At 47.1% G+C, this 26,282-nt stretch overlaps 2 protein-coding genes across 5 annotated transcripts; both read left to right on the forward strand.

The window, feature by feature from the left end:
• The first annotated feature begins 1,738 nt into the window (after window positions 1–1,738).
• Window positions 1,739–9,536, forward strand: LOC311016909 (leucine-rich repeat neuronal protein 1). Its single transcript, XM_084014921.1, has 13 exons — window positions 1,739–1,920; window positions 3,386–3,541; window positions 3,614–3,759; window positions 3,997–4,098; window positions 4,857–5,041; window positions 5,648–5,890; window positions 5,997–6,119; window positions 6,282–6,404; window positions 6,539–6,956; window positions 7,052–7,181; window positions 7,323–7,495; window positions 7,598–7,753; window positions 7,992–9,536. Exons 2-13 carry the CDS (start codon window positions 3,463–3,465, stop codon window positions 8,502–8,504), a joined length of 2,391 nt encoding a protein of 796 aa, XP_083871047.1. The 5' UTR covers window positions 1,739–1,920; window positions 3,386–3,462; the 3' UTR covers window positions 8,505–9,536.
• A 3,705-nt stretch (window positions 9,537–13,241) lies between these two features.
• Window positions 13,242–26,235, forward strand: otud5a (OTU deubiquitinase 5a). Of its 4 annotated transcripts, none has more exons than XM_084014935.1 (9): window positions 13,242–14,077; window positions 17,456–17,546; window positions 20,530–20,594; window positions 20,674–20,830; window positions 20,923–21,089; window positions 22,261–22,446; window positions 22,534–22,750; window positions 23,795–23,866; window positions 25,112–26,235. In XM_084014935.1, the coding sequence occupies exons 1-9, from the start codon at window positions 13,496–13,498 to the stop codon at window positions 25,252–25,254; spliced, it is 1,680 nt and encodes a 559-aa protein (XP_083871061.1). In that variant the 5' UTR covers window positions 13,242–13,495; the 3' UTR covers window positions 25,255–26,235. The 4 variants fall into 4 exon arrangements, with proteins under 4 accessions (XP_083871061.1, XP_083871060.1, XP_083871062.1 ...); XM_084014934.1 differs by having other exon boundaries at window positions 17,453–17,546; window positions 25,112–26,233; XM_084014936.1 differs by having other exon boundaries at window positions 17,453–17,546; window positions 20,923–21,071; window positions 25,112–26,231.
• Window positions 26,236–26,282: the final 47 nt, after the last annotated feature.

Consider the following 26,282-nt stretch of genomic DNA (forward strand, 5'->3'; position numbering starts at 1 on the left):
CACAATAATGTTTGAGGATCCCCTGGGATCAACTCTAGACCCCCACCACCCTGGACAGGAAAACTAGAAACAGGTGATTGATGGGTGGACTGGACATCACCAGCCCCCCTCTGATTGGCTAACCTGATGTCCTACATCTATGAGCCAATCAGAGGCAGAGTGGGTCAGGTCTTTAAAAGGTAGTGACCAGTATAGTTCTGTTTTGCTCCTTCTACCTGGAAGATGCTGCAAAAGATTGGAAATTAACTGAATTGATATCTTTGAATGCGTTTAAATCCAGGCTGAGAGCACTCGAGACGACCTCCTTGTAACTGTTTTTTATCATTTTATTTGTTGTCTGTATATTGTAACTTTGTAACTTTTGCTGCCTCTTGGCCAGGACTCCCTTGAAAAAGAGGTTTTTAATCTCAATGGGACTTTCCTGGTAAAATAAAGGTTAAAAAATAGTACCTGTAGAGACCGGAGTACATGATCAGGATAGTTTTACAGGTAAAAATAAAGCAAATATGAATGAAAGTGAATATAGAATAATATTGCAGGTCAGGGACCCTGGAAGAGGAGAGACAAATGTCACATGACATCTGAGTTTAAATGATCTCACAATGTACAGTTGTTTGATTGTGTCTGTGATGTTACTGCCCCCCCCCCCCTCTTTATATTAATCCAAACTAAGCTGCTTTCAGTGGCAGCAGGATTGTTTTTACTCCAGGAAATACACAGTCTGTCTGCCTGTCTGTGTGTTATAATACAGAAGTCTTGGTATAGTTGATTTAGATTATTAAAAACTGGAGAGCGATCATTTAAAATAATCACTTTCTCCGACCCTCATGTTGACCCCCCTCTGAGAGGCCCTGGCCCCCATGTTGACCCCCCTCTGAGAGGCCCTGGCCCCCATGTTGACCCCCCTCTGGATTCAACTGTATCTCATTATTTAGCAGCAGCTGTAGTCTTCATCAGAGTTCAGTGACGCTGACTCAGCTGAACATTTACTGGCTGGCTGTGACATCATCCCTGATGATGTCATCACTGATGATGTCACAGCTGTCTCATAACATGGCTTCTCAAATTCAAAGGATTGTTATGGGCTGAATGTTTCGGTAACAATGTTGCCGAAGCATCAAAATATAATTTGTCCAAATATTAAACAGTAATATGAACATTTATATGAATTGTATAAACATATAATCTTATAATTTATATAATCTTATACCTTATACCTATACCAAGTTAAATTGTTTGTTTCTTCTTCTGTGGTCGTTGTTCTGTCTGAACTGAGTTTTATTGTTTGTAAACAAACTTCAACATATTTATTTTATCGTCATTAACACGATTTTTAAACACATGAAATATTAAATGTTGAAGCTCATCATAAATAAATTCAAGAAGTCATAAAGTTTCATCAACAAGAATAAAAAATAAATCCTTTTTGCAGTAACTTTTAGTGTTTATAGTTTTATACTTGTAGGTTATTTTTATACGTATAAAATGTCAGGTTCTGTCTGTCTGCCTGTCTGTCTGCCTGTCTGTCTATGTGAAAGACACGAGAGACAAGTGAGGTAGAAGAGAGACGCAGACTCGAGTCATTAGGAGAATGTGGAGCATTACGTCATAACCCTCCCCATCATCGCTGTGCAGCATCCGAGCTCTGATTGGTCTATCACCCAGTGGCCTATAAACCACATTGGCTGATCCGGAGTCAGCTGCTGCGGACCTGATAGAGGACAGGAAAGAGAGAGGGGGGGCCTTAGATAAAAGCGGCGGCAGCAGGACTCATCTGGATCCACTAAACCTCCTGAAACCACGGACCCTGCCACTCCTACCGGACCCTGCTCGTCCCGGTCCTGGCTCGGAGGTCCCACTGCGGCTCGGTGGTCCCAGTCCCGGCTCGGAGGTCCCGGCTCGGAGCGGCGGAGCAGCAAGGTGAGAACATGGGCGTCTGTCCTCCTGGAGACGCGGGAGCGCGCGGTGCTCGTTCTCAGTGTGAACAATAATTATGTTATTATTAATATTATATTATATTATTATTATGTATAAGAGCGCAGGTTATAAGGTCGCTGCTTCTCTGCTGTTTAATGTCAGGATGCTATCAACACTGTATGACGGTCCCTGAACGCATCATCAGCTGTGTTGAAAGGAAGATTCAAGACGAAAAATCACCAAAAACGTGATTGTCTTTAAAACAGAGAAGCAATCTTTAATCATGATGTCACGTGTTTTCTTATTGGTTGTTCACCATGTGACCAGTGTGTCTGAAAACGAACAAACAGATGATCAACAACAATAATATCAATAAAATATTCAGCACAAGCAGTTTGTTTTTTGTTGCTAGTGAGGTGACGTCAGGACGAGCTTAGCCTAGCCTTGCCTAGCTTAGCATTAGAGGAACCAGCTAGTCGGGCCAGCGTGCATTTGTTCTGAACCCAAACCGACGTAGAAACACGTCACTGGGACTACTTCTTCAACAGTGTATCCATCCGCCGGGTCAGGGTTCTGTTTCAGTGGACTCTGTCCCCTGTCTCCTCTCCTGTCTCTCCCCCTGTCTCACTGTGTAATAAAACTGGGTCACAGAGTTAGTTTCACTTCAGGAGGTTTCCACGGTAACAACCACTCTGCTTTATGTAATCACGCCTCCTCTTCACCTCCTCTCTTCACCTCTTCTCCTCCAACGTTGCTTCACGACCCCTCACGGTGACTTTTACCTGTCTCATACCGTGAAGACCCGTCTGGTCAAGACCTGAAGGTGATTGTCGTCGGGTCAGTATCCAATCAGAGTACAGGGACAGTATCCAATGAGAGCGCAGGGGGAAAAGAGAGAGAGGTAGGTAGGTGGGTAGAGAGAGAGAGAGGTGAGAAGTGGTTCGTTTATCTGATCTCAGAACTGTTCTGACATTCAAATATTATATTTCATTATTGTTATTGTTAAAGTTAAGTATGTATAAATATACATATATATATATATGTATGTATGTATATATATATATATATGTATATATATGTGTGTATATTTGTGTGTGTGTGTGTATGTATCACCGCTCAGAGTTAATTAACCAGTTCTCCTCCAATCACAGCGTCTTCAGCAGGACACTTAACAAGGGGCTCACAGTTCGTTAAATAATTAATATCACCTCATCAATATTCCATCTGCTCAGCAGCAGGAGGAGGGGAGGAGGAGGGGAGAGGGAGGAGGAAGCTCACATGTTTGAACGCTGCATTCAAGGTCAGTCTGGGAAAGTAGAAACCTCAGTTAACAGAGACCAACCACAACTCAAGTAAACCCCGGAGCATCATGGGAAACCCTGATCTGAGAGCTGTTGAATCAGCAAAAGTTATTTTTTGTTGCGGGACTATAACTATAACTATGACATCACTTCCTGTGTGTTTCCAGCGGTAGATGCCCCGCCTCCTCGGACCTGTCCCCACAATAGAACCGGCACGGCCTCCCTGTCGCGCCCCCAGTGCACCATGGGATTTGCAGTCCTCGTTCTCCTAGTCTGCCTGGTGACATCATCGGCGTGTGCTGGAGTGGGCGGGGCCAGTCCAGGTACAGGTGGGACTGTAGACTGGGCCAGAGTGAGACGTGGGCGTGGATGCTGACCTGTGCTGTGTCCTGTAGGTGGCGCTGTTCCATGTCCTCTGCAGTGTGTGTGTGAGACCAGACCCTGGTACACCCCCCAGTCCGTGTTCCACCAGGCCAGGACCGTGGACTGCAACGAGCTGCACCTGCACCGAGTCCCGGTCCACATGTCCCCCGACACCCAGGTGACCCGCCGCTGCCCGTTTTAAGAATAAGGTTTATGATAATAATGTTTATGATAATGTTTATAATCATGTCTATGATTAAATGTTTCTGATCATGTTTCTGATAATAATGTTTATGATAATGTTTATAATCATGTCTATGATTAAATGTTTCTGATCATGTTAATGATAATAATGTTTATGATAATGTTTATGATAATACTGTTAATGATAATAATGTTTATGATAATGTTCCAGGTTCTGCTGCTGCAGAGTAACAACGTTTCCTTCATCACTACTGAACTACAGAGTCTGACCAACCTGACGGAGCTGGACCTGTCTCAGAACCACTTCACCCAGGTACCATGTTCTCTTCCACGTTCTCCTCCATGTTCTCCTCTACATTCTCCTCCATGTTCTCCTGTAAGTTCTTCTCCATGTTGTCCTCCACGTTCTCCTCCATGTTCTCCTCTACGCTCTCCTCCATGTTTTCCTCCATGTTCTCCTCCATGTTCTCCTCCATGTTCTCCTCTACATTCTCCTCCATGTTCTCCTGTAAGTTCTTCTCCATGTTGTCCTCCACGTTCTCCTCCACGTTCTCCTCCATGTTCTCCTCTATGTTCTCCTCTACGCTCTCCTCCATGTTTTCCTCCATGTTCTCCTCCATGTTCTCCTCTATGTTCTCCTTTACATTCCCCTCTACATTCTTCTGTATGTTCTTTTTCATGTTCTCCTCCATTTTCTTCTCTACGTTCTTCTCTACGTTCTCCTATACGTTCTCCTATACGTTCTCCTATACGTTCTCCTATACGTTCTATTCCATGTTCTCCGGTACGTTCTCCTCTACATTTTCCTCTACATTCTCTTCCATGTTCTCTTCCATGTTCTCCTCCATGTTCTCCTATACAGTCTCCTCCATTTTCTCCTCTACATTCTCCTCCATGTTCTCCTCTACATTCTCTTCCACGTTCTCCTCCTGATTCTTCTCCATGTTCTCCTCCATGTTCTCTTCTACGTTCTCCTCTACGTTCTCCTCCACATTCTCCTCCACGTTCTCCTCCATGTTCTCCTCCATTAATGTTCTTCTACATGTCACATATCAAACCGTCCCGGTCTAGGTGAGTTCTATGGGTCTGTCCTCTCTGAGCCGGTTGGTGACCCTGTACCTGGAGGAGAACCGCATTGAGGAGTTGGAGGACTTCAGTCTGAGGAACCTGTCCAGTCTGGAGGAGCTCTACATCAACCACAATCGCATCTCCTCCATCGGACCCAAAGCCTTTGCTGGACTCACCAACCTGCTGCGGTAACTTCTTCACCAGAACCACGTTTGGGTTCCCTACAACCACATCAGTGACCACAAGAACCACCTATAGAACCTCTAGCATCGAATTACCTCCTCATTGAGAACCAGATCCTCACCAAAGACCATTCAAACCACCTAAGTGACCTGAGAACTCCCACAGTGACCACTAGAACCACCTACGTGACCCTTTGATCTCATCTCAGACCATTAAAACCATCTCAGACCATTAAAACCACCGTAGCCTTGTGAAGAACCACTAACACCACATACAGAACCCCTAGAACCTCCTCAGTGACCACTAGAATCACCTGAAAGGCCAATAAAACCACCTAAACGCTAGTAACCCCTCAATACCTATAGGACCTCCTTAATGACCAGAGGAACCACCTAAATGACCCAAAAGAGCCCCCTAAAATACCACCAGAATCACCTAAAGGGATCACCTTAGATCCAGCTCAGTGTCCACAGCGACGTCATACAGGACCCCTAGACCCCAGTAGTACTTAAGCTCATAGAGAACCTTTGAATGCTCACTAGAACCCTCTAAAGCACCACAGGAACCACCTAGAAAAGTACCGGTCTCTGATCTTGTGTTTTGTGCTGTAGGCTCCACCTGAACTCCAACCGGCTGGTGGCCATCGACAGCCGCTGGTTCGAGTCTCTGCCGTCCCTGGAGATCTTGATGATCGGGGAGAACCCCATCCTGGGTCTGGAGGAGAAGAACTTCCTGCCTCTGTCCCGGCTCCACAGCCTGGTGCTGGCTGGGATGGGTCTCTCCTCGGTCCCCTCCGCGGCCTTCCTGGGTCTGGACTACTTAGAGAGCCTCTCCTTTTACGACAACCGGCTCAGGTGAGTCTGAGGAGGCTGGCTGGTTCGAGGTCATGTGACCTTGTGCCCCCGACCGCCTGTCATGTGACTTGTCCCCCTGACCGACTGTCATGTGACCTCCTGACAGGTCCGTTCCTCGGGACGCTCTGAGCGTGCTCCCCAACCTAAAATTCCTGGACCTGAACAGGAACCCGATCAGCCGAGTCCAGCAGGGAGACTTCCAGAACCTTCAGCACCTGGAGGAGCTCAGGTGAGATGTTTCCATGGAAACAGAGATGTTTATGACGACGTGTTTCTCTAAATCATTTGGATGATACAGTCTGCTGGATCCAGTCATAAAGAAATAAATAATAACCCTAATAATAAACAACAACAATAATAAACAATAATAATAACACGTTGACTGTTTCAGTCTGAACAACATGGAGCAGCTGTTGATGGTGGAGCGTGCTGCCTTCAAGAACCTTCCGGAAATCGTCAAACTAGAACTGTGCAGCAACCCACAGCTGTCTTACATCGACCCACAGGCCTTCAGGTACCTGTCTGTCTGTCTAAAGATGACCTTTTTCTGTCCTTTTTTTTACTGTCTTCTCTCCTCCTCCTCTCCTCTCCTCTCCCCTCCCCTCCTCTCCCCTCCCTTCCTCTCCTCCCCCCCCCCCCCCCCCACAGTGAGCTGTCCTCCCTGCGGACTCTCCTGGTCCACAGTAACCAGTTGAGCCTCCTCTCTGGAGACCTCCTGTCCTCCCTCCCCTCCCTGGAGGAGGTGTCTCTCCACTCCAACCCGCTGCGCTGTGACTGTCTCTCCTCCTGGGGGCCTCACCTCGGCAACCAATCACACCTCAAGATGCAGGAGTCCTCCATCACGCTCTGCTCCTCCCCTCCTCACCTGATTGGTCGAGAGCTGCAGGAGGTGGTGGGGGGCGGGTGGGGCGCGGGGGGCGGGGCCAACAGCTGCTTGCCTCACATCTCTCCTCACGCCTTTCCATCGGCCCTGAACGTCAGCGCCGGGCAGCCAATCACGCTGGAGTGCTGGGCGGACGCTGACCCCGCCCCCCAGTTCTACTGGGTAACGCCCACTGGAGACAAGGTGGGCGGGGCAACAACTCTGTGTGTGTGTGTGTTACATTATGACATAACATTCTAATGCCGAGTTGTTCCTCTCTCTCTTCCTCACCTGGCCAGGTGAGCTTGGAGGCCATGGCTGCACCAATCATATCGGAGGAGGGGCGTGGCCTGAGCAGGAGGAAGAAGAAGCATCGGGTGTCGGAGCCCGGAGCGCTGGTCATCGAACATGCCGCGCCGTCTGACGCAGGTCAGTCTGAGCTGCCGGTTCTCCTCCGGCCTGCAGGAGGCACTGCCTGGCTCAAAGGCCGGATCAGTTCTCTGTCAGTAAACATGTTTGTATGGGCGAGCGAAGGCAAGAGAGAGAGATAACCTCCCACCTATCTCTCAGGTGTGTACACCTGCGTGGCGTGGAACATCGAGGGTGCCGACACAAAGAGCGTCTCCGTGTTTGTGGACTTTCAGGGGTCTGTGGGCTTGTGGTCCAGCGGGGAGATCCAGTGGGGCGGTGAATCCAGCAGAGACCAGCTGGGGAACTTGACCTCTCTGGTGGTGCTGGCCAAGGTACCAGCTTCCTTTCAGTATTGATTTAAATCACTTCCTTCTTGTTATTATGGTCTAAATACTGGTTCAGACTCATGTGGATCACCGTTGTCTCCTGGTCAGGTGGTGCACGCCCAGTCGGTGGTGCTGGAGTGGAAGTTGTATCCCAGCAGAGGGGCTTCGTCTGCGGGTCAGAACCAGCAGGACCAACTCCCTCTGACCCGGTGGACCAGCGCCACCTTGCACATTGACAACCCTCAGATCAGCTACACCGCCAAGGTCTGTGGTTAGTTCAGTGTCTGTGGGAACAATGGGACACTTTCAGAACAGAATGCAATTCAGTTTTTGTTCCTCTCAGTCTGTATCCGGGATACCACAGGGAATTGTCCTGGGCTTCAGGGACAGGACAGGATCAGTTCAGTGTCATCTGCATAGGTGTGTTCATGTAGTGGATTTGGTTTGTCTTCAATATGGAAAGTAACCTCCCCCCCCCCCTGTCTTCCCCTCCCCCTTCCAGGTTCCAGTCGATGTTCAGGAGTATAATCTGACTCACCTCCTCCCGGCCACGGAGTACCACGTCTGCCTCACCGTCTACTCCTTTCCTTCCTCCTCCTCCTCCTCCCCCAGCTCCTCCCCCTCCTCCCTCTCCTCCCCAGTCCACACATCCTGTCTGAACGTCACCACCAAGGAGGCTGGGTTCCTGGTGGAGCTGGTGGTGTCGCGGCGCAGCAGCGTGGCGTTGGCGGCGGTCATGGGCTCCATGTTCGCCCTGTCCATCATGGCCCTGCTGGTGGTCTACATGGGCCGCCGCGTGCAGCAGCACAAGTCCTGCGGACACTCGCTGAAGAAGTACATGCAGCACGCCACCTCCATCCCGCTGAACGAGCTGTACCCGCCGCTCATCACGCTATGGGAGAGCGAGGCCGAGAAGGACAAGGAGGACAAAGAGCAGGAGGAGCGGGAGGCGGAGCAGAGGGGGGAGGAGGCGGGGGGGAGTCAGATCGACACCACCAAGACCTACATGTGGTAGCCAAGGAGACAGGGGGGCATGGGCGTGGACCAGCAGAGGACGGACAGGGGAAGGTTTATGGATCACATGACTCAAACGGAGAGATCACATCACGTTAGGAAAAGCCACAGGACTTGTGTAGAGAGAAAAGAGGAGGGGACACAGGATCGAACCCTGAGGAGCCCCAATAGTGATTATACTGAAATGACTCATACGGAGAGATCACATGACCCATATGGAGAGATCACATGAGATCACCCCATCCTTCAGGAACATCCTGGTGTTTTTACAGATAAAACAATAATAATAATTATAATAGAACTTTATTATACAGCACCTTTTTAACATGCTTTGAAAAGCATCACCAGAAAATGAAAAAAACAACATAATTCCAAACGTATATAAGAAATCCCAACAGACAAAAGTTATCGACCAGTTATCGATCCATTATCGACCCGTTATTGGCCCGTTATCACTCCGTTATTGACCAGTTATTGACCTGTTATCAGTCCGTTATCGACCCATAATAGGCCCGCTATCGGCCCATTATCAACCCGTTATCGGCCCGTTATCGACCCATTATTGGCCCGTTATCCAGCCATTATCGACCTGTTATTGACTCGTTATCGGCCCGTTATTGACCTGTTATCAACCCGTTATCACCACCTGGTACGCTGCTCGTTGAAACAGGACCGTTGTGGTTCCTGTTCTGTCATCTGTTGGATGTTCTCTCCTCTCTCTTCTCTCTGTTTCTGTCGAGCACACTGACGGGTTCTGGACTGTTAGAATCAAATTATTGTAATTAAGTTCATCTGATGAACATGATCACAGCACTAACACTCAGCACAGGCAGCCAGGTGGAACGTTCCACTTCACAGGTTGTCAGAGGGCCACTCAAAGGTCCTGAAGTCACACCAGCTGTCTGTCTGACATCTCACAGCTGTTTAAAGAAAATAATGTTGACTTAATTTTTGACTTTTCACCATCTTTCTATATTTATATTGTACCATAAACATAAAACCTCCAACATTTGTCAACCTCTACGCAGGCGACATGTTATTATACACATACAAAGAAAGTACTTTCCCTTGAAACATCACCATGAATGCAGATTTTGTTGCATTGGGTCATCATTTTTAGAAAAAGTTGAGAATAAACAGATTGGGTTTCGGTAAGATGAGAAACCAAAAAAGATGTTTTCACATTTGTAGTGAAGTTTGGGAGTAAGTATTTATAAATGACAAACATTTCCTGGAAATGCCAAAACAAATGAGTAACATTATTACAAGAAACATTGTTTTCTACAACTATTTAAAAGACGCACACCTCACAAATATAATAATAATAATGATATATAATGCTGTTCACTGAAAGTAGGCCTAAGTTATATTCTCTCTCAAAGAGAGTTCAATCTAATGATTTCAGCCCTGATTTACCAGTCTGGATTCTGGATTCTGGAGTCTAGAGTCTCAGTCTTCAGTCACTTCCTGTCTGAATTCGGGACCTTTGATGCACCTCAGAAACTTCACTTTACTTGACGCACCATCTTTATTGGCGCAGCATGAACGCGTCACTCTTCTATTTTATTCTATATGTTGTGCATGAGTGGTTGTCATGGTGACGGTCTCCCTGCATCCATCCTGTTTCAGTCCTACAGCAGGATGCAGGATTAGTGGAGGAGGTGGAGATGGAGGTGGTGGTGGAGATGGAGGTGAGGTGGTGGAGATGGAGGTGGTGGTTGAGATGGTGGTGGAAATGGAGGTGGTGGTGGAGATGGAGGTGGTGGAGATGGAGGTGGTGGTTGAGATGGTGGTGGAAATGGAGGTGGTGGTGGAGATGGAGGTGGTGGAGATGGAGTTTGTGGAGATGGAGGTGGTGGTGGTGCTACATGCCTTGAGGACTGTCTGTATGAACCACGTCAGTATGACGACCTGCAAACTGTTGACAGTAACAGAAACAAACACCAAAGAAACATTTCAGACTGGTCCACCTGCTCACCTCTGGACTACGTCAGGTCCACCTGCTCACCTTTGGACTACTTCAGATCCATCTGCTCACCTCTGGACTACGTCAGGTCCACCTTTGGACTACTTCAGATCCATCTGCTCACCTCTGGACTACGTCAGGTCCACCTGCTCACCTCTGGACTACGTCAGTTCCACCTGCTCACCTCTGGACTTCGTCAGATCCACCTGCTCACCTCTTGACTACGTCAGATCCACCTGTTCACCTCTGGACTACGTCAGGTCCACCTGCTCAGCTCTGGACTACGTCAGATCCACCTGTTCGTCTCTGGACTACGTCAGGTCCACCTGCTCACCTCTGGACTACGTCAGGTTGCAGGTTATTCACTTTTAGCCAAATCCCTCAACTGTCTGTCAAGCGAAACTCTTCAGGGACAAACAGATGGAGGAAGCTCCGGCGTTCCAACCACATTCTGTTTACACTGAGTCATCGATCTGACCGACGGATGATGTGCAGATGAACTGATGAACGCTATTACAGCGGCGCCCTCCGCTGGCCAGAGCCAACAACCATCATGACATCACACTGTCACTTAAACCGTAATATGCAGGGTATTTTGTATAAAGTGTATCACTCTATATTTGAAGACAACCATTGCATTATTATTATTATTACTTAACACTGAGCATCAAATGTAACTAAAGGTGTGTGTGTGTGTGTGTGTGTGTGTGTGTGTGTGTGTGTGTGTGTGTGTGTGCGTGTGCGTGTGCGTGTGCGTGTGCGTGCGTGTGCGTGTGCGTGTGTGTGTGTGTGTGTGAGAAGATATATAAATACGCACTTTGTCACTCCACAGCCTGATGTCTGATTATTAACTTGTGTATATATTGTTTATAATATGATGATAATGGTATTTGCAGTTTAGTAAACGGACTCAAGCAGGAAACATGAAAACACAACAGAAGTACTGAGTGTATTAAAATACAGGTAAACAGAGTATTTATACATCAAAGTACCACACTATTGTCTGTGGTTATATTGTATCATTACACAGAATCTTTTTTATATATATTGCAAATACAAGTTCAACCTTTTGGTAACAGTTTCTCTTTCAGTCCAGTAGGTGGTGCTGAGTTTATTCTGGTGCATCATGGGTAAATTCAGCTGATTGACAGGGGTTGCAGTCGAATAGTCAAAAAATGAGGTCCTAACCCCTATTCCTTGACCTCTGGGGAAAACGTCACAGGGTTAAGGAAAGGCGATATAGGAGAACTCAAAAGGATTTAGGAAAAGTCGACCGCGGTGCTCAGAGAATCCGACCGGACTTTCACTAAGCTACGTCATTATAACGCGGCCGCTGATGATTGACAGCTGATGATCGGCACCGGTGATTGACGTGCGTCTCCGCTGGAGAAACTACAATAATGGACTACAAAAAGTGCATCGTCCACTTCTCCACATGTTGGTTTTATAAACAGCTTGTTCACTGACCGGCTTCAGGTCCAGCAGCTCCTCCTTCCTGTTTGACCGTTGTTTTATTTACTTTTCATTTGTGGTTTTAGTTTTGTTTCTGTCAAACATTTGTAACATGATTTAAATAAATAAAAAAAAAAACATTAAATTATTATCACTGTCCAGACACATTTATCAACACAATTCCACTTACTATGTAAGTAATTGTCAAATATGCAAATAAGCATATCATTTGTTTTCATGAGTGCATCTGGTCCGTCCAGATGCAGGATCACATGGTCCAAGAAACCAACGTCTTTCTCTGACGTCGGCCAGAGTGTACACACAACGATCTGAGGAAGCCAACATGGCCAGAATCAGAAATCAAGTCTGCCGAATGTTAATGTCAGGCAACAAGGAGAAATAAAGGTGTAATTTATACACAAACAAGTCTATAAAGATTTTAAGGAAAATCTGTGAAATATTTTGACATGAATGAGGTAATATCTGACAGGGTCCCGAGTCCGACCAGCATCTGGGACCCCAACGGTTCTTCAGACCGGAGGCAGCTCATTGCTTTTTTATATTTATGTTATATTTTTAGTTTTTATGTTGAATGTATTTTGCTATACTTTGTCTTTTAATCTGGAAATAAGTTTTCACTGTAACACGTTTTCCTTTGGCTATATTTTGTTTCTGTTAATCATGAATAAGAACATTAAATCAATCAAACCAGAGCCACACCCCTGAATAAGGACATTTCAATTAAATTAGATTAAATATAATTTAATTTAACTTGATTATATTTATATTTAAATGTATATTAATTTAATTTAATTTAATCTAATCTAAACCATTATTTACTGTACAATAAAACAGCAATTACTTATAGGAAATAGTAACAAACTAGTAATTGGAAGTGTTGAACACAGACACAAATATTAAAATAACAAAATAACTATATTAACCTATTAATATTTTAGCCATACAAATAAATATGATAAATAATAATAATTATTATTATACATTTATTTTATTTCAAGGTGCCTTTCTGTACACTGAAGATCGCTTTACAGTTCAAAACAAGTAAAAAATAAAAATAATAGATCAAATGAAATGAAGAAAAAAAACATCATTATAATTTGCCTTTTCTATGTGTAGAATAGATTAAATAAATTATTCCTCTGCTCATCAGTGATAATAATAATAATAATAATAATAATAATAATAATAATAATAATAATAATAATAATAATAATGATAATGATCCGAGAAACGGCCTGACGTAAAAAAAAAAAGTAATGCGTCGTAACCAGGAAGTGACGTCGCGGCCCTCCGTCAGATTGTGTTGATGTTTTGTGGATTGGACGGGCTGGAGAACGGGAAGAGGAGCCGCGTTTTGTTTTTGTTCAACTAAACCGTCGAAAAGGAGCCGAGGCGTCGCGTCCGTCGTGCTTTTCGGTTCGTTAGGAGCCTTAGGTCGGTGATCGGAGCCGGACGGCCGGGACGGAGGGCGAATACACCGAAGCATTTGATCCAGAAAGGGAGGACTCGTCACCCTCTGACCCCCTCCCTGCCTCCCGCACACAGACACCACCATGACGATTCTCCCGAAGAAGAAGCCCAGCTCCGGGGTCGGCGTCTCGGACCACGCCGATGACAGCGACCGTCGGAGCGGCTCCGACCCGCACCAGCACCCACACGCGGGGCGGACCGGAGCCCGACCGCGGGCTTCGCCTCCGCCGTGGTCCTATCAGCCCGCTCCGCCCTCCGCTAGGGACGACAGGCGGAGCATTGAGGCGAGCTCCCGGCCGCAGCAGGCCTCTCCGCCGCCCGTCGGCTCAGCGTCTCCGGTGGGGCCGGGCGAGGGTCGGGACGGCGGCGGCGGGATGGTGGCCGGGTCCCGCGGGGAGCTGGTCGTTTCGGCCGGCGTCGTCGGCTGCGGCGGCGGCATCGGCAGCTGCTGCTCCGGGCCCGGGCTGAGCAAGAGGCGGCGGCAGGCAGGCACCTGCTCCGGAGGAGTGGTGGCGGCTCTGGCCGGCGGAGGCCAACCCGGGGTGACCGGACCAGGAGGGGTCGGGTCCAGCCAGGAGACGGAGGAGGGAGCCGGGAACAACAGTGAGGACGAGTACGAGAACGCCGCCCGGCTGCAGTCCATGGACCCGGCTACCGTGGAGCAGGTAGGAAGCTAACGTTAGCTAACATAACATTAGCATGGAGCTAGCGCGATGCTAGCAGCTACACAGGTGGGCTAAACGGCAAACGGTTGTGTTGTGATGCGTTAGCGTTAGCTTCCCGGGCTCAGACAGACTTCTTTGGACGGTGGTAACGGTTGTAACGGTTTTAACGCCTGGTAACGGTGGTAACGATGGTAACCGCCCAGGTATCACCCAGAGATATTAAACCCCGAACACAAAGTTATAACGGCACTTCGGTTTTAAAGACACAGAATGATGCTGCGATGAGACGAACCCCAAACACACTTTATATATATATATATATATATATATATATATATATATATATATATATATATATATATATATATCCTGTTAATGGTCTAATGGTTGATAGTTATAGATAACAGGTCCGATGAGATGTGTAAGATATCACAATACGGTAACTGTGGTGGGAAATAATGAAATGTTCTTCATCACATTCGGTTATGTTCTTCTTTTTTTTGTGGAACAAAGAAAAAACATCCGTCTCACATGACCCATAATAAAATGTGTTCGGATTTAAAAACAGACTATTGCTGAGTTTAATTTCAAAATGCTGAAAAACAAAATGAATTTCACTGAAACATCTGGTAACAACAGTTCTTCCTCATCCTGGGTTGGTTGAGACACCTCCTCCTTCTCATCATCCTCCTTCTTCCTCCTCTCTATACACAACTTTAATCTCCTCCTCCTCCTCCTCTTCCTCCTTCTCCCGTCTTCCTCCTCTCTATTAACAACTTGATTCTCCTCCTCCTCTTCCTCCTCCTTCTCCTCCTGCTCTTCTTCCTCCTCTATTTACAACTTAACTCTCCTCCTCTTCCTCCTCCCCTTCCTGCTGTATTTAAACGTGGCTCTCCTCTTCCTCCATTTCCTCCTCCTGCTGCTCTTCCTCCTCCTCTATTTACAACTTAACTCTCCTCTTCCTCCTTCTCCTCCTGCTCTTCTTCCTCCTCTCTATTTACAACGTAACTCTCCTCTTCCTCCTTCTCCTCCTCTCCTTCCTCCTCTATTTAAACTTGACTCTCCTCCTCCTCTTCCTCCCTTTCCTCCGGCTGCTCTTCCTCCTCCTCCTCCTCTATTTACAACTTGACTCTCCTCCCCCTCCCCCTCCTCCATCATGTCTGACTAAATCGTATTACCTTTGGAAGCAGCTGATTTGCGAGATCACGTGAGAATCACAAGATCACGTCAGAATAACTGAGCTCTATTTGAGTAGAAACTAGGATCCAGACTAAAGTTCCGAGAACCTGACTCTGGTCCCTGACGTGGTCTAGTAGACTCAGGTGCGTTGTGGTCTGAGGTGTGTCCTGGTATCAGTGGTAGATGGTGAAACTGGAGACGGACATTCAGATCATCTATTTAACTGGAGTGAAAGTAAGAGTCATCCAGCAGAGTCTACCTGTCCAGGTCTCTCAGGTGACACAGAACGGGTGAACCAATCAGAAACCGGGACACTGCCCTGATCCTGTAAACACTGTTACATGTCAACGCCGCAACCCCAATAAAAGTAAAAGTACTGTTACTTGTATACAAAAAGTACTGAGGAAGATATAAAACTGTTCATCACAATAGCTGCTTGAGTAAAAGTATTAAAGTATTTACTGAAAAAAATATTAATAATAATGCATTGAGTGAAGGCATGGTTCACCTGGAGGGCAGGGTCTACCTGGAGGACAGAGTCTACCTGGAGGGCAGGGTCTACCTGGAGGGCAGAGTCTACCTGGAGGGCAGGGTCTACTTGGAGGGCAGGGTCTACTTGGAGGACAGGGTCTACTTGGAGGGCAGGGTCTACTTGGAGGACAGAGTCTACCTGGAGGGCAGGGTCCACCTGGAGGGCAGAGTCCACCTGGAGGGCAGAGTCTACCTGGAGGGCAGGGTCTACTTTGAGGACAGAGTCTACCTGGAGGGCAGGGTCTACCTGGAGGGCAGGGTCTACCTGGAGGGCAGGGTCTACCTGGAGGGCAGAGTCTACCTGGAGGGCAGGGTCTACCTGGAGGGCAGGGTTCACATGCATGTGTTTGGACCCGGAGAGAACCCATGGAAACTTGGGGAGAACCTCCATACCACACAAAGAACCCGGATCCGAACCCGTGCTGGTCTCGCTGTGAGGCAAATGTTTCATATAATATAATATAGTCAGACCTGGGACCAGCTAGGGACCAGCTGACCACCTTCCCCTGAACGCATCATGTATGCAGTGATACATTAAAGGAGATGAAAGTATCCAAATGTAACAAAGTAAAAGTGATGATCTTACCTACCTTCATCTCCCTTCATCTCCCCTCGTTTACCTTCATGTACCTTTGTGTACCTTCATTATCTGTGTGTGTTATCTCTGTGTGTGTTTTCTCCATGTGTGTTATCTCTCTGTGTCATCTCCGTGTGTGTGATCTATGTGTGTGTGTGTGTTATCTATGTGTGTGTTATCTCCGTGTGTGTTATCTCCATGTGTGTTATCTGCGCGTGTTATCTCTGTGTGTGTTTTCTATTCGGTAATCTCCTTGTGTGTTATCTCCGTTTGTGTTATGATATCTACGTGTGCGTTTTCTCCGTGTGCGTTTTCTCCGTGTGCGTTATCTCCTTGTGTGTTATCTCCGTGTGCGTTATCTCCGTGTGCGTTATCTCCGTGTGCGTTATCTCCATGTGCGTTATCTCCGTGTGTGTTATCTCCATGTGTGTTATCTGCGCGTGTGTTATCTCTGTGTGTGTTTTCTATTCGGTAATCTCCTTGTGCGTTATCTCCGTGTGCGTTATCTCCTTGTGTGTTATCTCCGTGTGCGTTATCTCCGTGTGCGTTATCTCTGTGTGCCTTATCTCCGTGTGTTTTCTCCGTGTGTGTTTTCTCCATGTGTTATCTACATATGTTAACTCCATGATGCGCTGCTGTCACTATTTCTGATAGTGTGATTGTGATTCAGAAAACTTTATTGTTCGTCAGAGTTCATGTGTCAAAAGCATCCGTTTATGCGGGTAGGCAGGGCGAGGAGGGCGAGATGTGCTAACGTTAGAAAACACGTTTATAAGAAGAAAAATAGCCATTACCAAATACCAGCATTAGAAAAGTACCGATGTTTTTACTATTCGAATTACTACTGATGAATGAGTAATATCTCAGTTAAGTAAAGCCCATCAGAGATGAGCTCTGATTGGTTGAGCTCCACACAGGTAATCTGATTACATTATCATGTGTGCAGCCCACTGTTTCTGACTGAAGGTTCGATTATTTCATGCTGCTCAACAAACATACGTGTGTGTGTGTGTGTGTGTGTGTGTGTGTGTGTTGTGTGTGTGTTGTGTGTGTGTTGTGTGTGTGTGTGTGTGTGTGTGTGTGTTCAGCAGGAGCACTGGTTTGAAAAAGCTCTGAGGGAAAAGAAAGGCTTCGTCATCAAGAAGATGAAGGAGGACGGAGCGTGTCTGTTCAGAGCCGTGGGTGAGTCACACACACACACACACACACACACACTCTCACACACAGTGGTTGTGTGCAGTTCCAGTGGTCACCAGCAGGGGTCAGTGTTGGCTGTAGAACTGAAATGCGTTTCTATTATTTTGTCTTTGTAGATGTGAATCCTTTAAACAGACACACTGCTGTGTGTGTGTGTGTGTGTGTGTGTGTGTGTGTGTGTGTGTGTGTGTGTGTGTGTGTGTGTGTGTGTGTGTGTGTGTGTGTGTGTGTGTGTGTGTGTGTGTGTGTGTGTGTGTGTGTGTGTGTCCTTGCACAGCTATCTTTGTGAGGATCAACAAACACAAATAGATAGATGAACTTTATAATTTCACAATGTGGCATGGCATCTTCAACCGCTTATCCGGTGTCGGGCCGCGGGGGCAGCAGCTCCAGCAGGGGACCCCAAACTTCCCTTTCCCAGGCCACATCAGCCAACTCTGACTGGGGCATCCCGAGGCGTTGCAAGGCCAGTGTGGAGATATAATCTCTCCACCTAGTCCTGGGTCGTCCCTGTGGCCTCCTCCCAGCTGGTAGATAAATAAAGATAAATGTAGAGCAGTTAAAAATCCAAGTACAAGTAACAGAACATGGAAATACTCATGTAAAGTAAAAGTATTTCAAAAACTGATACAGTGCTCGCTTTAGATCTAATGGCCTTTGTGGACTTGTTTGGTCCTAGCATGCGCTGCAACTGGTCATGCTTCAGACAGAGAAGGAGATCCTGATCAGATGCCTGTTAAATCCCAGCGGGGAGTGTCCCTGAACGCAGCACATGACATAACCAGAGTAGCGTTGAGTCCGTGTTGTTGTGGTGGAGAGTCGGCTGAACCGGTTCTACAGTTGATTCCACCCACCTGATCTGTTGTTATGGAGGGTGTTGCCATGGTAACCCTGTCCGGCGTCACTGAAGGGTCAGACCTCCTGTATTTAGTTCTCTCTCCTCCTCTCACTTTGTCTCTATTTGGAGCACCGACTCTTCTGATGAACTCTTTTCAGAGGTCATGTGACTAGGAGAATAACATGGTGATTGTTGGTAGTTGTCATGGTGACATCCAGGTCCAACAAGTGGACTTGTGTGTACCCGAGTGACCCGAGTGGACCTGAATTGGTGAACCACAGTACCCAGAATGCCTTGCAGGGCGGTGGTGGTCAGGGTGGTGTCAGCCTGTGAGTTTAAGATAAAGAAGTTATCGTCATCAGCCCTTTTCTCAGAATAACATCCAGGCTGACCAATCAGTGTCGCTGCTGTGTGTGTGTGCGTGCGTGTGTGTGGTTGACTATCAATTCTGCAGAAATCTATCTTCTGTCTATCTGATTCTCAGTTAGCATCTGTTTAAATAGTTTTCTTTCTCAAATAATTTGACACCAACCAAGTAAGTGTCATTCACACGGCACATGACGGAATGGGGGCTCAGAGAAGGTCGTCTCAGGGGAGAGACCAGGAAGGACCACCTCAGTGTGAACAGGGAGGTGGAAAGCTCCGAATGCTGATGACAATAATAATAATATTAATAATAGCAATAATAATAAGATAAAGATAGTAGCTGATTGTGTAAGTGAGGCTCAGCAGTTTGAAGAGTCGTCGACGGGCAAAAGTTCATCGGGGCGCATCGAGGGGTCTCAGTGTAGAAACACCTTGAGACCCTCACACACACACACACACACACACACACACACTCTCTCTCTGTCTCTGTCTCTGTCTCTGTCTCTGTTTCTCGCTCTCGCTCTCTGTTTGGAGATTCTCTGAGTGTTTCTGACACCTGCTGCTGCTCAACCAGTTCTGTTATGAGTGTATTCTACTTTCTGTGTGTGTGTGTGTGTGTGTGTGTGCACACTGCTGATGAGAAAAAGGAAGTAGTTGGGGAGGTTCTGAGAATTGCCGTGGTGACAGACCATGTGACTTGCTGGAAATCTAACCAAAGTAGGCGAATGCTCATTTGCATACCTCCAGCTGTGTGTGTGTGTGTGTGTGTGTGTGTGTGTGTGTGTGTGTGTTGTGTGTGTGTGTGTGTGTGTGTGTGTGTGTGTGTGTGTGTGTGTGTGTGTGTGTGTGTGTGTGTGTGTGAGAGAGTGTGTGTGTAAGTGAGTGAATCCTTGTATGTCAGGTTGATTTGTGTTAATATTTAGTTGTTTTTCTGTTGAAACATATTAAACTGTTCCTTTAAGCTTCTCCGTGTGACCTACAAACATTGACTTCTGTCAGCATGACGATGACATCACACACCAGTTAGCTTTAATGACAGCTCATTATCATTATTAGTGTTGTTATGTTGTTTTTTTAAAGTCTCCCAATCATACAAAGGTGTGTTCACGCCAAACGCAAAGCATGTTTTCTGTTTACAGCTGGAGGAACCAGAATAAAGTATTTATCTGTGATTTAATATCAATAACCAGTTGAAAAGGATGCTGAAATAACTCCATCATGATGGCGATCAGTAAAAAGTGTTAAGTCATGCTTTGTTAGGTCTGTCTGCAAGACTGTCTGGTTGAGTCTGGTTGATGGGTGCTAGGCTATGCTAACATTGTAGCTGCTCCATCAACACTCCAAATAAGGTAATCATAAATACGACAGAGAACAACCTTGTTGTTTGGATCACAGACAATCTCTGGTTTCTCCACATAGTCTGGTCTGGTCTCTGGACTAATGTGAGCTACTATCTAGACCTCTGGGGGACCACAGACAGTCTCTGGTTTCTCCACATAGTCTGGTCTGGTCTCTGGACTAATGTGAGCTACTATCTAGACCTCTGGGGGACCACAGACAGTCTCTGGTTTCTGCACATAGTCTGGTCTGGTCTCTGGACTAATGTGAGCTACTATCTAGACCTCTGGGGGACCACAGACAGTCTTTGGTTTCTCCACATAGTCTGGCCTGGTCTCTGGAGTAATGTGGTCTACGATTGCCGTGGCTGGTCAACATGTGTGTAAATGTGAGCTGTGTTGTTGACCGGGTGTCTCTGTGTCTCAGCTGACCAGGTCTACGGGGACCAGGACATGCATGAGGTGGTCAGGAAACACTGTATGGACTACCTGGTGAGTCTCTCCTCTCTACTGGGATTAGTTAACCGCCGTCTCCTCCCGTCAGTGTCTATAAAGTTTTCTCACCCTCCAGATGAAAAACGCCGACTATTTCTCCAACTATGTGACGGAGGACTTCACCACATACATCAACAGGAAGAGGAAAAACAATTGCCACGGCAACCACATCGAGATGCAGGCGATGGCTGAGATGTACAACAGACCGGTGGAGGTGTACCAGTACAGCACAGGTGAGTCCCTCTGGCCCATTAGAACCAGCTCCAGATCTGTCAGCCAATCAGGTACTGCCTTACCTCAGCCCCTCCTCTTCCTCCCACCACAGAGCCAATCAACACGTTCCATGGCATCCACCAGAACAACGACGAGCCAATCAGAGTGAGCTACCACCGCAACATCCACTACAACTCTGTGGTGAACCCCAACAAGGCCACGATCGGGGTCGGACTGGGACTGCCCGCCTTCAAACCCGGGGTACCAAAACCAGAACCTGTAAGACCAGAGAGGGAGTCAGACTTGGAGTCCTCATGTGTTTCGATTCCTTCTGCAGCAACAGTGTTTAGTCCTGTACATTCAGTCAGACACCTTGACCTGAACTAATGGACACTAGACAGTAGGACTCTTCTAGACCAGGAGGACTCTTCTAGACCGCCTCCTTAGTCAGATACACTCCAGCAGTTCATAGAAATAAATCGGCATTAGAAGGGAGCGGCAGCCATGGCAACCACTGTAGTGGACCTCTCCTGTATACAGTAGAGCACAGACAGACAGGTAGAGAGACAGACAGGTAGAGACACACACACACACACACACACACACACACACACACACACACACACACACATACACAAGTAGAGACACACGGACAGGTAGAGACAGACAGACAGACACACACACACACAAGTAGAGACAGACAGACAGACAGGTAGGTAGAGACAGACAGACAGGTAGAGACAGAGACGGGTAGAGACACAGACAGAGAGTACATTTAACATCCTCTCTGATGCTGGAACATGACTCAAACATTCAGTTAGCAGGCTAGCTAGCTAACTAAAGGACAGCATGCTAGTTAGCTATAGTCAGCTACTTGGCTAATTCTGATTCTGAGATGCTAATTCACTCACCAGCTATCTAGCTAATTAGATAACTGGCTACCTAGCCTATCAGTGTGGTGCTGTTTGCTCATGCTATGTGCGTTTTTGTAGTCTTGTGTAGTTTTCCTATTGTGTGTCTGCCCTTTGTCAATGTGTGTATCAGGACTGTGGAAACAACTGTCCTCCTGGGGGCAAAGTAAAGTCTAAGTCTAGCTACCTAGCTAACTAGCTACCTAGCTAACTAGCTACTTAGCTACTGAGCTAACTATCCAGACGTCCTCTCTCTCTGGTGAGCTGCGTCATCACGTTACAGCCCCACTGACGTGTGTTGTCACCATGACAACTGGCAACAATCTTGTCTCCTGGTCACATGACCTCTTAGACACGTTCAGTCCTCTGTTCTGGTCCTGTGGTTCCAACCACGTCCTTGACGGAGGGGGAAATGGGGCTTGTTGTTTCTCCAGTTCGTATCCCCCCAAAAGCATTGTGGGAAGTGTAGTTTCCAGACTTGGAGCGGTGCTGATGGGACCGCGGTGTCTAAGACCTGGTGCTGTGACTCTGCTCCTCAGTACGCGGAGCAGACCCTGATGAAGTCGGCCATCAAGACGTCGGAGGAGTCGTGGATCGAGCAGCAGATGCTGGAGGACAAGAAGAGGGCGACGGACTGGGAGGCCACCAACGAGGCCATCGAGGAGCAGGTGGCGCGCGAGTCCTACCTGCAGTGGCTGCAGGACCAGGAGAAGCAGGCCAGACAGGTACGTCTCCCACCGGGAGTCCTGGTCCACGTCCCAAAGAGGTCTAAGTCCCTCTAAGTCCCGCTAAGTCCCCCTTTTCCCTTCCAGCCCCGTAAGGCCACCGCTACCTGCAGCTCGGCTACGGCGGCGGCCTCCAGCGGACCGGACGACTGGAGCTCCCGGTCACCACGGCAACGTGACTCTGACCCCTCCCACTCCCACTCCCACTCAGACCTCCCCACGGTGCCGTCGACCAACAACAAGCCCCCGTCGCCCTCTGGAGCCGCCCTCATCCTCAGCAAACCCCCCTCACCCTGCGCCCCAGGTAACACGCTGACATCACACTGACATCACACTAGCCCCATTTAGACTGCCTTTTTTGTTGTGGGAGTATTCCGCCATTATTCCACCCCGTCGTCAGTCTAAACGCTCTCCAAGGCGGAAAGGCGTTATATTCTGTTACTGAGATGGCAACGGAGGTCGAGATGAGGCGATACGGCGTTCTATGTAAACGCTCCGAGCACCCGAGGTGGAAAAGACGTGACGTAGTGTAGACGTGTTACCAGGGCGACACGCCGCCGGCCGATTTAACAAGCTCAAAGCGTAGATCCGAAGCAGATAAAACGCTGGTAGTTGCTCGTATGAGGCTGCTGTTATACGCATCGGAATGTTTATGATGCACAGCAACTTCGCTTGCGGTTGAAGAGTCGCGTAAATATGCGAGACGAGCAAAACTTCACCTTTCATAATTGTTTTGATGCAGTGGGATAATCAGATTTCCGATGCTCATTGAACACGTCACACAGCCGAGTCCACAGACGAGACGCCGGCTGCGCAGTGGGACGTCTCACTTGTTCCGCAACGTTGGGGTACTACCTAGGTTCTATCTAAACGCCGACAAACAAGGTTCTATCTAAACGCCGACAAACAAGGTTCTATTCAAACGCCCACAAACAAGGTTCTATCTAAACGCCGACAAACAAGGTTCTATCTAACCGCAACGGTTCGCAGCATTTTGACTCGCCTTCCCATTACGGCGGAACTGTCTGTCTAAAAGGGGCTACTGACTTCAACCCCCTCAGCCAGAGCAGCATGAGCTGACGTGTGTGTGTGTGTGTGTGTGTGTGTGTGTGTGTGTGTGTGTGTGTGTGTGTGTGTGTGTGTGTGTGTGTGTGTGTGTGTGTGTGTGTGTGTGTGTGTGTGTGTGTGTGTGTGTGTGTGTGCGCGTGCACGTGTGTGTGTGTGTGTATGCGTATGCGTGTGTGTGTGTGCTGTGCGTGTGTGTGTATGCGTATGCGTGTGTGTGCTGTGCGTGTGTGTATGCGTGTGTGTGTGTGCTGTGCGTGTGTGTGTATGCGTGTGTGTGTAGGTCCCAGTAATCAGAGTCGTCATCATTTGGAGTACAGAGCCATCATGCAGGAGATGTCCCCTACAGCGTTTGGTAAGACATTGTTTATACTACTACGACTACTGCTGTTAGTACTACTACTACTGCTGCAGTACTACTACAACTACAGTTACTACAGTTCTGCTGCTCGTCCCATCACTTTGTGTTGTCAAAAACAGTCGAAGCTCAACAGGAAGCTGCTGTGTGTGTGTGTGTGTGTGTGTGTGTGTGTGTGTGTGTGTGTGTGTGTGTGTGTGTGTGTGTGTGTGTGTGTGTGTGTGTGTGTGTGTGTGTGTGTGTGTGTGTGTGTGTGTGTGTGTGTGTGTGTGTGTGTGTGTGTCGTCTCTGAGCTGGAGTCCAAATAATCTAATGATCCTAGAAGTCTTAGTCTGGTAGACCAGGTGGGCTGGTGGAGTCTGTCGAACTTGTTGATCCGGTTTATGACTGTTCTGACCCGCCACTATTCGATTAATCGATTGTCAGTCCTATAGATTCAACTAAATCGATCTGCTAAAATAAATAAATAGAATGAATCGTTTTGGCTTCACCAATAATCGATATAAATGCATTTAATCGGATGAATCGTGATTCTTACTTATGATTAATGTTTTAATACGTTTAAGACACTCTCTCCCCTGCCAGCATGTAGTCTACTGAATAATGTTCAAAATAACTGAGCAATGTTTAATTACATTTTTGTATTCAGCATAAAATATTATGCAGGACTACTTTTTTATAGAATAAATATGTTATTTTTTCGCCTTTCAGAAGAATACAGATTGTCTCACTCGCATTATTGCATGTTTATTTCATGGATATAGAATTTGGTTACAAGTTACTGAATCGAATCGTGGTTTACAGAATCATATTGAATCGAATCGTTACAAAAAAAAATCGTCCTTGAATCGAATCGCCAACTACCGTATCGTTAATCGAATCGCTGTGAAGCCAAAGATTCACACCCCTACCCGCCACTAGTGGTCCACCAGGACCGTGGTCTGGTTCAGCTGGACCTTGGTCTGGTTCAGCTGAGTCGTGTTTTGTATCAGCTTGACCGTGGTCTGGTTCAGTGGTCCAGTTCCGCTGGACTGTGGTCTGGTTCAGCTGAGCCGTGGTCTGGTTCAGCTGGACCAGACCACGCTTGTGATTCACCAGAACGTGTTTCCGAACTAAACGGGGTCCATCACCTCGGATCAACTGGTCTCCAGCCTGCTCTGTGATGTGGTCTGTAATGTGGCCCGTGACCCGGTCTCTAGCCTGCCCTGTAACGCGGTCTGTGCCCCGGTCTGTGTCTCTCAGGTCTGACGGACTGGGAGGACGATGAGATCCTGGCCTCGGTGCTGGCGGTCTCTCAGCAGGAGTACCTGGACAGCATGAAGCACCAGAGCGCCACCGCCGCTGCCATGCATCGAGAGAGAGAGCCGTCACCCGACAGCAGCTGATAGTCGGCCAACACGGTGGTGACCTTGGACCTCCCCTCCTCGCCCTCCATCCTGCCCCTCCACCTCTGACCCTCAGAAGGAGATCGACCAGGGAAACAAATAAAACATCAAACAAAGAAATGCACACTTGTTTTTTTCTGCAGACGTTTCAACTCATCTGTTCATCACTCGTCTCCTGCTTCCTGCTTCCTGTTTCCCGTTTCCTTCCCTCTCTATCTTTCCTGGTTACAGATGGAGCTCGGTCTTAATGCTGATTTGATTTATCATTTTAATTTGACGCTCACAGACCTGATGATCACTTTTAAATTTTAATATCTTCGTTTTTGGGGTCAACTGTCATTTGGTTGCTAGCAGACTGTTAGCTCTGCGGCTAAGAGAGCCATTGTTTTCAATGAAAAATGCTAATCAGAACTGAACAAGACATCCAGTCTGTAGTGAGCGAGCGATCACCTCAAGTCTTACTTATGTTTTAAAGCTAGTTCTTGCTAACAACGCTAACTCATTAGCTTAGCTGTCAGTAGCAATAAATGTTTTCTCGCTCATATTTTTTACGCCTCTGGTGGCCATTTTGTGTCAAGCAACGCACATTCACTTCCCCATCATCATCTGGGGAAAAAAAATCCTCCGGCCAGCACTGACTTCACGGTCTGTAACTCCTCCTGTCTCCTCGTCATCTTCATGCTCCTCCTCCTCCTGTTCCTCTTCCTCCTCCTGCTCCTCTTCACTGTCACCTTCTTCATCATCATCATCGTCATCATCGGACTTATTTAGCTGCATGTTTAATCGACCACGACCAATATCATCATAGAGAAAAAGCGACAAATAATAAAAAAAGGAGAGAAAAAAATGTGAGAATTGTCATACTTATCCTCTTAATGATTTATTATTATTGTTGTTATTAATAATATAAGTTTGTTTTATTTTATTTTATCGTTTGGGATGAAAATACCTTTTTTTTTCTTGGAATAAAAGAGGAAAATGTTTCTGAAAAAAAAAAGTGTTTGGGAGATTTAATTTCTTTTCTGCAC

This window comes from Eutrigla gurnardus (genome assembly GCF_963514095.1).
Source record: "Eutrigla gurnardus genome assembly, chromosome: 8".
NCBI classification, from domain to species: domain Eukaryota; kingdom Metazoa; phylum Chordata; class Actinopteri; order Perciformes; family Triglidae; genus Eutrigla; species Eutrigla gurnardus.